The 13,742-nt window shown below is 36.7% G+C and overlaps 1 protein-coding gene across 4 annotated transcripts in view; it reads right to left on the bottom strand.

The window, feature by feature from the left end:
- Lsamp (limbic system associated membrane protein) overlaps window positions 1-13,742 on the bottom strand; it is a 2,176,218-nt gene that overhangs the window by 287,433 nt on the left and 1,875,043 nt on the right. For all 4 annotated transcript variants that reach the window (XM_051149922.1, XM_051149924.1, XM_051149923.1 and 1 more), the window contains one exon: window positions 4,119-4,351. In XM_051149922.1, coding sequence (XP_051005879.1) covers window positions 4,119-4,351 — 233 coding nt within the window. The remainder of the gene's footprint in view (window positions 1-4,118; window positions 4,352-13,742) is intronic.

The following is a 13,742-nucleotide window of genomic DNA, read 5'->3' as shown; positions in this document are numbered from 1 at the left end:
GTAGAAGGCACAGAAACCAATATTAGGCTTTACATAGGGGTCCCTGCATTTATTAAGTAAAACGCATGTTTAAATTTCAGTGGCCCTGACCTTCTCTGGGAGAATATAGATTAGCAAATAATGGCAACTGACCTCCGAGGTCAGTGCTGACTTATGCCTTTGCTGAGGCAAAACTTAATTTTTATTCTGTGTACCATATAAGGAAGCTGTGTGTAACTGTCACTTAGACAAAGATACTTTATTGAACCACAAAGCATACTTTTTCAACATAGGATATTTTATATGTAATGATCTTCATAAACCAATAAATATCTTTTCTGTGAGAAAAAATCAACAGTGAAAAAGATATTGGAAAGCTAATAGTATGTTGGAAATGTGTGAAAGTTAAACAAACAAACAAACAGCTTCCAGAAAAAAAATGGATAAAAGAAAAAAGGCATTATAAACACTAGCACATTTATAAAGGTGAAAGTTTTGAAGGGTAGACCAGTGTATGACAGTCATTGCTTTAAAACCTGAAAACGGACAGTTAGGGAGACATTATTTCTCTAGGGTGTTCAATGGAGGTGGCCTTCAAGGTCCACCTAACACAACTCAGCATTGAGTTGTGGGCCTCACATTCGAGATAACTCTTTGGAATATTTGCAAACACAACCACTTGAAATCAATTGAGTCCATGCAGCAGTATTTCCTCCTTCTACAGATTCTCATAGTATATAACCATTTTAGGACAGTGGATCTCTTTGTTGCTGGTCTACAATGGATGTCTGAGAATCACTTGGGAACTCAGAAATTCATTTCTCCAGACATTACTCAAATCTGCCAAAGCAGAAATGCTGAGGAATCAACCAATCTAATAAATCACCTTAGTTCTTGGTGCAAATTGTATTTTTTTTTTTTACTCAACCATCTCTATAACTATAGGAAAGAAGGTAAAAGTGATGCTGTTTCCAGAAGGAGAAATCCCCCAAATGTAAAGGCTCTGAGCCTGCTGCAAATTAGCAAGCAATGGGTCAAAGCAGCTACTATACCCTGAGAAGCAGAGGAGTGAGCTTAGGTACAGAGACAGAGGACAAGCAGCAGCAGCAGCAGCAGCAGGATCTGCTTTTCCTTCATCACCATCATCATCTTCATCATCCTCTCTCCCTACTGTGGAGAACAGATGATCTCCAGACATTAAGCATGATTGGAAACCATCTTATTTAATCCTTAGAACAAATTTAGAACTGAAATCTCTAGATTTCATCTCTGTTTTGCATATGTCAAAACTGAGACTTAATGAAATTAAGCAGCTTACTCCGAAGTTAATTCAAATAGGATGAAGAAACTTGAGTTTGTTTCTGAGAATGTGTGACTGCAGAAGTCACCTTTTAACTTACTCTTTTTGCTACTATCTCATAGGACCTTTGAGTTAAGGGTGACCTCACCTTTGTTCGATGGAAAACAATGAAGTATTATCAATACTAATACTTTTTATTAATAATACTAATTATTAATTAATTATAATTAATGTATATATTTATATAATATAATTAATACTAATTATTAATACTACTAATAAAGAATGACTAGCTAAAGTGACTGGCAGAGACTCTGAAGGGTGATCAATGCAGGATGTGAAATACTCAGATACTCTTTAGATTCTGAAGGCAGAGACTGAGAAAAGAGGATGAATGCTGTCATATCCAAGCAGAATTTGGGTTTGTTCTTGCTGTGCTGGGGTTCAAACCCAGAGCCTTCATTCCAGCTCCTAGAAGCCAAATCTTTTACATGGAGTAACACGATTTCATGTTCTGCTGCAGGACAATTAGAAGAAATGTGCGAAGGGATAGAACTCCTGGGGAGGAAGAGATCAACTGCTCATATGGTTAGGATGCTCCAGAAATTTCACTCAATGATTCAGACACCAGGAAGAAAAATTCCCTCTTTTACTTCTGGTTAATGACAGGATTTTCTCCTCCTTTTTCAAGGCAATGTAAAGATTGAAATAGGATAATATTTGGAGCAAAAATAAGACTGTTTCAAACCATGTTATAAGGTAGCAGGAAGCCTTGGGAAGGTTGGTTGTTGATACTGAATTTAAACTTCTGCTTATAATAAAGTTATCCATGTCTACTTATTAGTAATATTCAAATTACACAAGACAGTGAATAAACAGTATTTGCCCATTAGCAGGTTCCTTTGCATTTCTTAATACTAAATCAGACTTAATTTCATTTGCACTGAGTTCTGGTTCTAAAAGCACTTCATCATGATTTTAATTTAAAAGAATGTGGATGAATGGTGGGAAGGCCAAGGACCTTGAAGATTTGTTGGGAAGGACTTGGGACTAAAATCTCTAAAATAGCTATTCTTAAAGTCATGGCAAAAATATTTTAACCAATGGAAATGTCCTGAGGTCTGATTCCATTTAATAGTTGTTTGTAACTCAACTACTTTATAGTTTCTGTGGTGACCTTCAGCCTGTAAGGATATTGAGTGATTCTCTGTTTCTTCATTTTGAAGGCAAGCCTTCCAATGTCAGACTGTTTTATATATATATATATGACTCTTTTTGTCTGTAGGAACTTTCTCATAATAATGAAGTCAGTAAAGGTATTACAATTGTGTATTAATGTCACAATCAAATGGGTAATTTTTGAAGAGTCATCTATTGTACAGAAATCATAGATAAAACCATGACTGGCCATTAGGTAAGTATGTTCGGAAGATCCTTTAGCATAAATAGATTAGTTTATTTGTCCTTATGTCACTTAATCATGTAGAAACTCTATAGATTAAGACAGGTGTGTGTGTGTGTGTGTATGTGTGTGTGTGTACATGTGTGTGTGTACATGTGTGTGTGTCTGTCTGTCTGTCTGTCTTGTTGAGAGTGATTGTTTGTACCATATAGAAGTGAGCAATGTAACCAATTGACATAGTCACACACAGCTCGATATATTTATCTATAAATGGACTTCCTGAGATACCAACCCTGGTGTGTCTTGTTCTCTGGCTCAAGTACTTGCCACTAATCTTCAAGAAAACATGAGCATATTTGGAATATTGTAAATCATAGAAATGCCTTTTTGAAGGAATAAAATGAAGCTGTCAGCCATTTGCAAAATAACTACCATGGAAGTCACATGACTGATGCACCCTTGTACCATGTGGACTTTGATATATTTTCTCTCAGTTTCAGTTTATTAGTGAGAAGATCTGGGGAAGCAAACTTTAAATGCTTCAATTACCAGTTCCCTAACACATTAATAGTAGCTACAGCCCAACTCTGCCACATGACTGACTGAATTTGGAATATTGACAGGAACCCTAAGGCCATGTTTAATTTGCATTAAATTTGCATAAAATTGTAAATCAAAAATACAGGAGCACAGCCCTAATATTTGTCAGTGCTTAGATCTTTCGTGATAGATGGATGGAAACTGCTGGAGGTTTGAGTTTGCCTGCAATAAAATTGTGTAAGTAATCAGCTTTGTTTTCAAGGGAAAGGGGATCCAAAAAAGCCACAGTGTATGGGCATATGTGTATGATACTTAAGATTTTTAATCCTGTAAAAGCATGAGTCAGATGTGCCCTGGGAAACCCCAATCTAAAAACAAAAATTCCCCTATTACTTCACAAAGCCTGCTCTTTAGGCTGGCTTACAGCGTTATTAAATAAAGACACAAGCCACAAAGAATGGCAGCCAGGTAAGAAGGGATCAAGGCTCCTAGGAGTTTTGTTTTCCTAAAAATCTTTTACTAGCACATAAACTATTAATACTAATCTTTAGGGCAGGGATAAATAAAAAACCCACTTTCTTATATTCAGCAAATCATCTCAATGAAATAAAAGTCTTCCTAAGAATATAAATATTGTGTATTCTTATGTTAAGACAGTTGTGGCTCTGTTGCATGCCTTTGAAATGAAAGCTAGGGGGAGAAACAACAACAAAACAAAAACAAAAACCGTCACTAGGAATTTGACACATAGATCTTGTTAGTCTTGAAATCAATCATATAGAAGAAAAAAAATATACTGAAGTACAATATTTTTTTTTTCAGAAAAAAACATTGCCAATGCTTTGCTCATCATAGCCACTCCCCACAGCTCACTTTCTCATCCCACTTCCCGCTTACCTTGCACGATCAAGTAAACTTGGGAGGTCTTGGGCTCATGCTGTGTCTGAACTGAGCATGTGTAGGATCCCTCGTCATAGACATCCACCTTCTGGATTCGGAGGCTGTATTCCAGAGAATGGCGTTTCTCCAGCTCAACGCGAGGATCCAGAGACCACTTGTCGTGTCCAGCGAAGATGATGCCAGAGCGGTTCAACCAGGCCACTTTGGAGTTTTTGTCTTCTACCACACATCTAGCAGAGCAGAATAATCTTATTAGTGCTTCAGCATTTCAGCTTTATTTCACTCCCTGCATGACAGGACTCGACAAGACCAATCAAGACAAATAATTACAGGCATATTAAATCTTTGTCATGATATCTCTGAGAGTGCTTAACTGTTTTCAGAGTTTTCTTTACGAGCCAATCATCACCGAGTGTGTAAATGTCATCATATTACATTTGATTCAGCAGCAAACAACTGGAATGTGAGTCACACAACCCGGTAAAGTTAAATGATTATTGACTTCTCACTGGATTATGTTCTTCATGTTTAGGAAAAGGTCATTCATACAAAACTCCGTATGTTTCAGTACTTTGGAGAATCATGCAATTGATGCACTTTCACTGCAACTCAAACTGAGTTTTCTCTTCCGTCGCCATGACCTGTGAGTTGTGCTCCAGATTTATAAGGACTAGACTAGATTTCAGAGTTCACTTGTGACCGAGGAACACTTGAAATGCCCCTGCCCTGGGATGAGAAGTGTGTGTGTGTGTGTGTGTGTGTGTGTGTGTGTGTGTGTGTGTGTGTGTGTGCAAGGGTGAGCACACAGATGTTGTATCAAGAAAATCAAAGCAAACATCATCTGGTTTAGGTTCTATCCCGTCTGCTGAGAGCAACAGGCTTCTTGATATTGAGTTTGCTATCAACATTTCTGATCATATTAAATGAAGCAATCGTCCACAGGGAATGAATAAAACAGAATTGTACTCCTATCCCAAAGGAGATAAATGATAAATGCCAGTATAAATGGCAAGATGTGTGTGTGTGTTTGTCTGTCAGGGGGGAATGGGGGGTTGAGTCATGGAGAATGCATTGCTTTCCTTGAATCATATGTGTAAAAAGTTGGGCTAGGAAGCAACCTTCCCTAAACAAAACAGAACAAACAAACAAAACCCAAACACATTCTCTGTATATCCCTATGGCAAGATGTATGTCTGCCCTACAGGAAGAAGGACCCAAGCTCTGTTAACAGCTGCATAGCCAGCTGCTCAATGCTCTGGGGTACAAGAGAAGAGCAGAAACTTCCAGGGCCCTGACAAGAGAACAATTAAAACAGCTCGTCCCCCTTGATTTTCTTAAATAAAATATGAGTCTCCTCCAGGGTGGAAACAGTCTGCCCACACCTGTGCATAGGGAGGAAGCATGAGGAATCCATGCCCACACCTGGCTCTAGACGCTAAACCCCATCTCTCATAACAAGAAGAACAACTCAGTCTTTGATATACTTTATCTACAGTGGAAAGACCTTCCTACCCTACTACATTTAGGTAAATGGTACTTTATTTAGTAAGAGTGAAAAGTTGACACCTTGGATGCCAAGATGCATGATCTTAGTTTGCTTCTTTCCTCATTGGTTTCTTCAAACACAGCTCCTCTTAGGTGCTAGGTGTTCTTTTCGTGTCCTGGGAAGTTTTTCTCTGCCATACAGATACTGTTAGAGGTAATTATTCATGGTTGGTAATTTATGGCTACTCTACAAGGAGCATGGCATGCACTTTGTGGACATGGTTGCTGCTTCCTTCCAGACTTTGCTTTTTCAATTTTTTGTCATCACTTTTATGCCCCTGAGTAGCATCAATAGCACTTTTCAATTTAGGGTCATTTAGAATTAAATGATAGTCTATTGTCTATTGTCTGCACCATTAATAGAATCATAGAATGTAGACATTGATTTTTGTGTTCTTTTCCTTTGGAAAGGATGAAAATGAACCTGTGTGAATGCATTTTAAATCTCCAAGCACGTATCCTTTGTATTTTTGTCGTATGTATAGCTCAAAGTAGCAATAAAGAGACTTACTTTATCGTAGAGAAGTACTCTAAATGTCCTTTAGTCCAGAAAATGTCTGTGCCTTGTTTATCATAACGCATAGATAAATGGATTATTACTAGCCCAGTCACATTGGATACATCTACAACAAAACTCCTGCACCCAAGGCTTAAGAAACATTGTCGCAGAGATGGCACAAAGACTGTAAAAGCCAAAATCTGCTACAAGATCCTGTCTCCTAGAAATGGCAAGGAAGGTGCCCTCATGATACTTCAACAATGTAGCAGCCAAAACATAATATCACAACATCACAGTGCTTCCTGAACAACATCTTAACAGTGGCAATGTCAATAGATATGTTAACACAGAAGGGGGCATTTCACTGGGTCCTACACCAAAACAAAGAGCCATGGGCAGCTAATGATGGCTGAGACAGGGTGCAATAGCTTCTCCCAGAGATGAGCTTCTAACTGGTTACCCAGTACAGAGTGTTTGATACTAAATGCATCCACACACGGACCACACTAAAAGGACTCAGAAAGTTGTACTTAATGTGCTTATGCATTTGTATATAGAACAACAATAATCAAACAAAAGAGAGCTGTCGATTTGAATGGCGCTGGAAAGTCAATAAGAGGGTGAAGGAGGGGATATGGCAGCCGTTGGGGGGAAGAAAAGGAAGGGCGGAAGTGATATAACTATATTTCATTTTTAGTTTTTAAATAAAAAGCAAATGGATACAAAGCTATTTGTTTTATACACGTGTGTTGTTTATGAATTTAATAAATACACTGTTGCCTTATGCATCTGGATATTCCCCAAAGCAAATCTAGACTACAATAGGCACTTTGGAAGTGCTTACCATGCCAACGAGCATGTTCACAAAGGCAGACAAAGGTCATGTAGCTGCTATGTTCCATGCCCCACCATCCCAAGCCCTATAAAATCTGGAATAAATTGGGCCAATTTTCCTATCAGCATAAGGTAGAAATGCTACATAAGGCCTTTAGGATCTTTTGGCATTTTAGCATTTTTTCCCTCCGTGGAAAAGTTAAAAATCACACACATCATTATTCCAAATTATCTTCGGAAAGTGTTCCGATCCATCTTACCTAAAGAAGCAGCTGATTATTTCAGCAGAACTGCCAGACTCATAAAAATGCACCGACTGCAACAATGCATATGTGAAGCTTTGTCATGACAATCTACATAACATCTTACTTTGGGCTTCATCCTTCTTTATTTTTCAAATTTATCTCCTACTTGCAAACAGTGAAAGGCGTGTTAAAATTCTGTCACATATTTTACTGGCTCACACGATTATTTGAACACCGAACACCAGAAAACAAAACAATGCATGAAAAAAAAAAAAAAAAACAAAACAGAATTACTTTGCTAAATCTTTAAGGTTTTGTTTTATGTAGTCAAAAGATCCCAAGTAAATGGACTTTCTAAGGACTAGAAAATAATCTCTTTACAATTTGATGACAATATTTTTCTAATGAAAAATGAGCAAATGCTCCCTATAACCAGTTTATTTTTTAGTTGTAAAAGTCTTGATCAACTGACTCACAGTCATAGTGGAGGGGAGTAAGGGGAAAATGGAAGGGAGGGAGGAATGGGAGGATACAAGGGATGGGATAACTATTGAGATGTAATATGAATAAATTAATAAAATATTTTTAAAAACCTAATTTAGAAATAAATCAGAAATTTATTTTAAAAAATCTTGATCAAAGAGGATAACTACTTTAAATTGTATACTCTGCACATAAGGAAAAGATGCTAAAAGCCCAAGTATTAACCTTATTTTGGATAATTCTATGTCTATTCAAGGAACCAGTCACTGAGTAATCTCATGCCACCTGCCTGTGCAGAAATGAGAATGCTGATACAAATGAACACCCATCACCCACTGGCTTGACAACATGTATCATGGGTTTGCATCTAGAAACAAAGCAGGTTTAACTGTGTGCTAGCCAGGGATGCAGGGTGAATTAGAACTCAGGAGCTGTACTATTGTGTTGTGATTGCAATAAATTAGTGCAATTTAAATGCTCTTTATATACAGGACAGTGTTGGAGTTCAGAATATATATGTAATGACGTTATCTCCCAAATCAGCCCAGAACAAAACAGAAAGTTTGGAAACTATTTCAAAAATATGTTCTTTTTATGTATTTATCAACTTAATAGGATGCTTTCTCAATGAGATCATGATATTGCAAATAGTTCTGCGATTCAGAAAGATGGTATCTTAAAAAGAAATGAACCTAGGTTTATTATTTAAAAACAGATTGGTTGGTTAAAAACTTTAACCTACTGTTAAGCCAACTAGCATCTTTACTGGTTATATGATAGAAAAAAGCATATGTCACTAACTATTATTTAATAATTAAAATTATGCAAGGTAATATTTTAAAAAGTGGTTGAATGCAGTATTAATAGAATTTGAAGGCAGGTTACTGAGCTAGATGGCCTAATGATAAAGATACTAGTGGCTCAAGCAGTATTGCCTGAGCTCAATTCTCTGAAACTACATACACAAGGAAAGAGAAAACAAACTCTGCAAAAGTATGGTGGTATTTATACACCCTACATCACACATATTGCAAACACACACACACACACACACATTATGAAGTTATTGTTTTAATGTTTAAAAAGAAAATAGAGATTACAATCATACTTCTTTAATCTTTTATATTAGTTATTTTTGTTGCTGTGATAATCACCATGACCAAAGTGACTTATATAAGGAAGCATTTATTTTGCGTTTGAGTCCATGGAGAGAGTCCATAATGCCATGGGAGGCATGGCAACAGGTAACCAGGGCAGGCAGCTGAGAGATTCCATTTCAGACACACACAGACAGTGGAGAGGATGGACTGGAGTTGGGGGAGGTTATACATTCTTGAGGTCTATCCCCTGTGACTCACTCCTGCTGCAAGGCTTCCCCTAGCCTCCCATGGTCTCCTCAGAAAGCCTGGGCACCAAGCGTTCATGCATGAGCCTGTGGGGGATGGTGTTCATTCAAACCCCAACTAGAATGAAAGATCACTTACGGGGGGGGGGGGGAATAACTTTGTATTGCATGTAAACGACTAGAAAAAAAGGCAAAAATGACAAATACATTTTGAGTAGGTTGCCTTCTGCAACAACACGTGATAAATAGCAGCTGGCTTACATATTTATTACAGCAGCATTTTGTCTACAACAGTCAGTATATCTGAATCTATAAAGTATCGAAAGACGTCAGCAAATTCATGGAACTCTAGAGCACAGTGCCTCTGCAAGCACTTTGTGCCAGATATGTTTAGCACAGCTGCAGGAACAGGTACACCGGCAATGCCATTTATATTAGGGAAAGTTAGTGAATATACTTTTAAAATAATGAATGTAACAGGAAACAAAGGTTCAACCCAGTCTGCACTAATATATCAACACATTTTGGGGCAAAATTTCCACCATGTAAATGATACACTTTAACCAGACTAAACCTAATTGGTACTAAGAGCATCATTAACAATTTTTAAAAGTATTATTGGCTAAAATCTTTCCATTTTAGCATTTATATTTATTTAGCATGGTTTTATATGTTTTCTATTCTTTATTGGAAATGTAGAATCTCGTATTTACTTATTTGAGGTAAGGATAATAAATAAATATATCTCCTTTAGTCTGTGGTATATTTATATGAATGTTTTTACATTTTAACCATGGGAAGCCATGCCACTGGATGAGTAGGAGAAGTTCTTTTGTTTCTTAAGAAATGATAGATGAGCAGTTTATATGTAGGTGAAATTTGTGTCCACAGATGACACTGGTAATACGTGGAGACACTTGTTGTCATAACTGAGAAGGTAGCCTTTACTGATGGTAGCTTAAGAAAGAGGTATCACGTTTGCCGTTTTACAAACTTCAATACACAGGGCAACAACCACGCAAAAATATTTGTCCTACAAAGAATGTTGACCGAGGCAAGGGTGAGAAACCTCAATTAGGTTTTTACTTTTGACTCAGATATCTAGAATCACAAGGCAAATATCTTCAATCCAATGGCATTTAAAGTACGTACTGTCAGAAAAGCATCCGAGTGATGTGTGAAGGGCATAAGAAAGGCAATGCGGTGAGACAGAGTGATTCTTTGCTTTTAAGCTAATAATGATGTTGTCTTTTTCTCTTTTTTTTAATGAGTAAAGGAGATTTAAAAATACCTCTAAGGCAACAACTATGTCATTTATCCTGATCTGGCTTTACACACTGTATATCTGCACAGATGTCATTTACTGTACCCTAGAAATATATGTCAACTGAAATTAGAAAGTATTAAAATAAGAATAGGGCACATCCTTAAGATTCTTTATTCACAGCTGTTTATTGATACAGTCTTTTTCATTGCTCGATTGATAATGAATGAAAATGGCCTATCTTGTTTTGTTTCTAGTTTTTTTGTTTTGTTTTGTTTTTGAGAAATTATCTATTCTTAGCGTTCTAGTCTTGTATAAAACTGGATCAATGACAATCAGAATAAGTAAAGAAAACCAACTCACTGAAAAGTTTTGATTTGGGGAAAAAGTTTCCTATTTTTAATAGAAAAATATGTTTTGAATTTTTACTGTCATGTATTCATTGTAACACAGAGATGAGTTTCATAAGCATACTTTTATACACTATATACTTTTTATCACGTTTTCCTATAGTACGTCCATGTTTTTCCCTCTCTCTCTTCCTGCAGCTCCCCTTTATTCACTTCTTTCATGGCATATACACATGTTGGATTTTATATGTCTATATAAATCTAGAATTCACAAGTGAGAGATGATGTGTGATATTTGTCTTTCTGAATGCAGCTTAAAGCATTTAATATTACAGTCTCTATCTGCATCCATTTCTCTTCCAACAACATAATTGCATTACTTTTTATGGCTGAACAAAACTCCATTAGTATCTATACAAAGACACCATTTTCTTTATCCATTCATCTACTGATGTATATCTGCACTGATTCCACAACTTTCCATTGCAACTGTGCTCTAATAAACATGGATGTGCTTATATGTATGTATATGCTAACTTAAAGCCCTTCATTTAAATAAAGGTATTATTGGAGATATCTTTTTGCCTTTTTAGGTCTCTGCATATTCATACTTATTTCCATAATAGGCAGACTAATTTACATTTTAATGGCATTGTATAAGAATTCCTTTGTTCTTCACCAGCAAATGCTTTCATTTCTCACTAAGAAGAAATACACACATATACTCTCTCTCTCTCTATATATATATATATACATATATATATATACACACATATGTATATATATTTATACATATAATATATGTTGATAAAAGATGTGATTGAGCTCTTTAAGAATGTGTTGGCCTTTTGTTTTGATGCTGCTCATGTTGTCACTTCAGTCTTAAAAATAAAACCCTTAATGAATCAGCAAAACTATCATAGAATCACTACACTCTAGAAGGAAAGATAATTGGTCTGGAAGCGAGGCTATATATTACCAACATTAGAAGTGTAGAATCAGGAAGATTTCAAGCTAAGGATGGAATAAACTATCATGAAAATATCCCAGACTATTCTGATGCAGAAGTCCTTAGTCTGGTTTTACAACATTATTTTAGGAATAATGAATTCTAAGAACTATAAAAACACATTTTAAAAATACCAAACTAGCTAACTACTAAATTCAAGAAATTTAATAATTATTAGTTTTTTTCCTTCTGGTTTGGCATAGTTAGCTTCATTACCATTTTATAACATTAGATTTAGAAATTAGAAAAGGAACCCTGATTTTCTCTGTTGACCCTTGGCAGCCCTTTAACACTGACCTTTACCACAAGATCATTCAGTTCGCCAGCTTTCTCATTTCCAGATTTGCTTTGTGGTGGTGCTGGGTGGGTGGACGTTAGAGTTTAACAAAAACATAGTTATTATTTATGTTATACATGTTAATTGCTTTTTGCACATAATGCTATTGCATACTTAATGGGCAACAGTATCAAGCAAACATATCTTCCCATATACTGGGAAACTAAAAACATCCGTAAGACACAGGTTACTGTAGTTATTGCCATAACTGCTATGTTTCAATGGGTTGAATATCTCTGAGATATGCCTCTTATAACATCGAAAGTCCTTATGATGTTTTAATATCAAGAAAATTTCAAAAGGACTGTATTGTGATATGACAAGACTGAAAAAAAATGTAGTATAATTTTTTTCCCTCTAATAGTTAGAAAAGCTATTGGAGAGTTAAGTGATTTGTCTAATCCGTAGGCTGACATTAAACATGGGAGCAGCTGGGGCTGTGTTTAATGTTAGACCATTTGCAGATGACCCAAGTTCCATTCCTAGCACACATACTGGCAGGTTCACAACTGCCTGTACCTCCGGCTCCAGCATGCTATGACTGGTCTGGCTTAGCACCTGCATTCACACAGACACACACACACACACACACACACACACACACACACACACACACACGGGTAAAAAAGTGAACATTAAAAAAAAAAACAAAAACCAAAAACAAAAGCCCACAACAGCTGGCCAAAGCATCCCATATCGCTGAAGAGCACCAGTGTTGTTCTTCTGCAGCCTCCTTAGGTATGTTTTACTGGTAATGAAAAGCAATGGATTTAGAGTCCTTGGTGTCCTTTGAAATAGCCTAATAATTCTTACTCCAATATCCCCTTTTAAAAATATTTTTTATTTTATTTTTATTTTTTACATATACATTTATATCATTACACACATATACAATAAGCTACCTCCAGCAAGAAGAATCACAAAAAACCAGGAATTATACAAATGCTACATTCATAGTGTTTTGGGTACTTGTATTTGGCAATCGTGTAAAAAACCCCTTTCTTATCTTGGTGCACTTAATGTGCACCTTAAACATTCCTGTGATGGAAAGTGTATTTTCTCAGTTATGTTAAGTACACGTGTTTTTGTTTTAATCCCAGGTGTGGCATATGGGGCTGTCCACAGCAGCAGACTAGTTGCCTAGTGTGACTCTGAGAAGGGTCCTTGTCAGCTGCAGTTAGTCTAATTCAGAGGACTCTAGAGAGGGAATAAATGCCAGAAAGAGGCTGGGGGCTCAGAGAAGGAGGAAGAATGCTGGTGCTTCCATTGCTGCTCCTGCTTGCTGTTGGTGCAGTATGTTGATGAGAGGGCAGAGATCTCCTGAAATGAGGATTGGACTTGCCCCAAGGAACCCGACAATTCTAAACAACAGGAATTAGCCAAAGACAACTACACCCTTTTCCCCCACTAACCTTTTTCTCCTACCTGGTGTTGAGGTGTTGGAAAGGATTGGGGTGGAAAAGGTGGAACTAGATATAAGAAACCAAAATAGCAATAGATTTTAAAAGGATGCCTACATAGTCCCATTGTACTAACTCAATTGTTGATCTAAACCTAGCAACTTGCAACGTGATGATTTGCCTAGACCTTGTTCACAGATAGAGAACATTGAAATCTTTTAGGTGCTTGTTCTTTCCTTCCATATCTGGTCAGCAATAGTACTCTTTAAAAGGTACAGTTTAAGTTGAGGGGGAAAAAAAAAAAAGAACA

This window comes from Acomys russatus, chromosome 8, assembly GCF_903995435.1.
Source record: "Acomys russatus chromosome 8, mAcoRus1.1, whole genome shotgun sequence".
Taxonomy (NCBI): Eukaryota; Metazoa; Chordata; class Mammalia; order Rodentia; family Muridae; genus Acomys; species Acomys russatus.
Note: the sequence above shows the minus strand (reverse complement) of the source record. Positions and strands in the feature narration are given on the sequence as shown.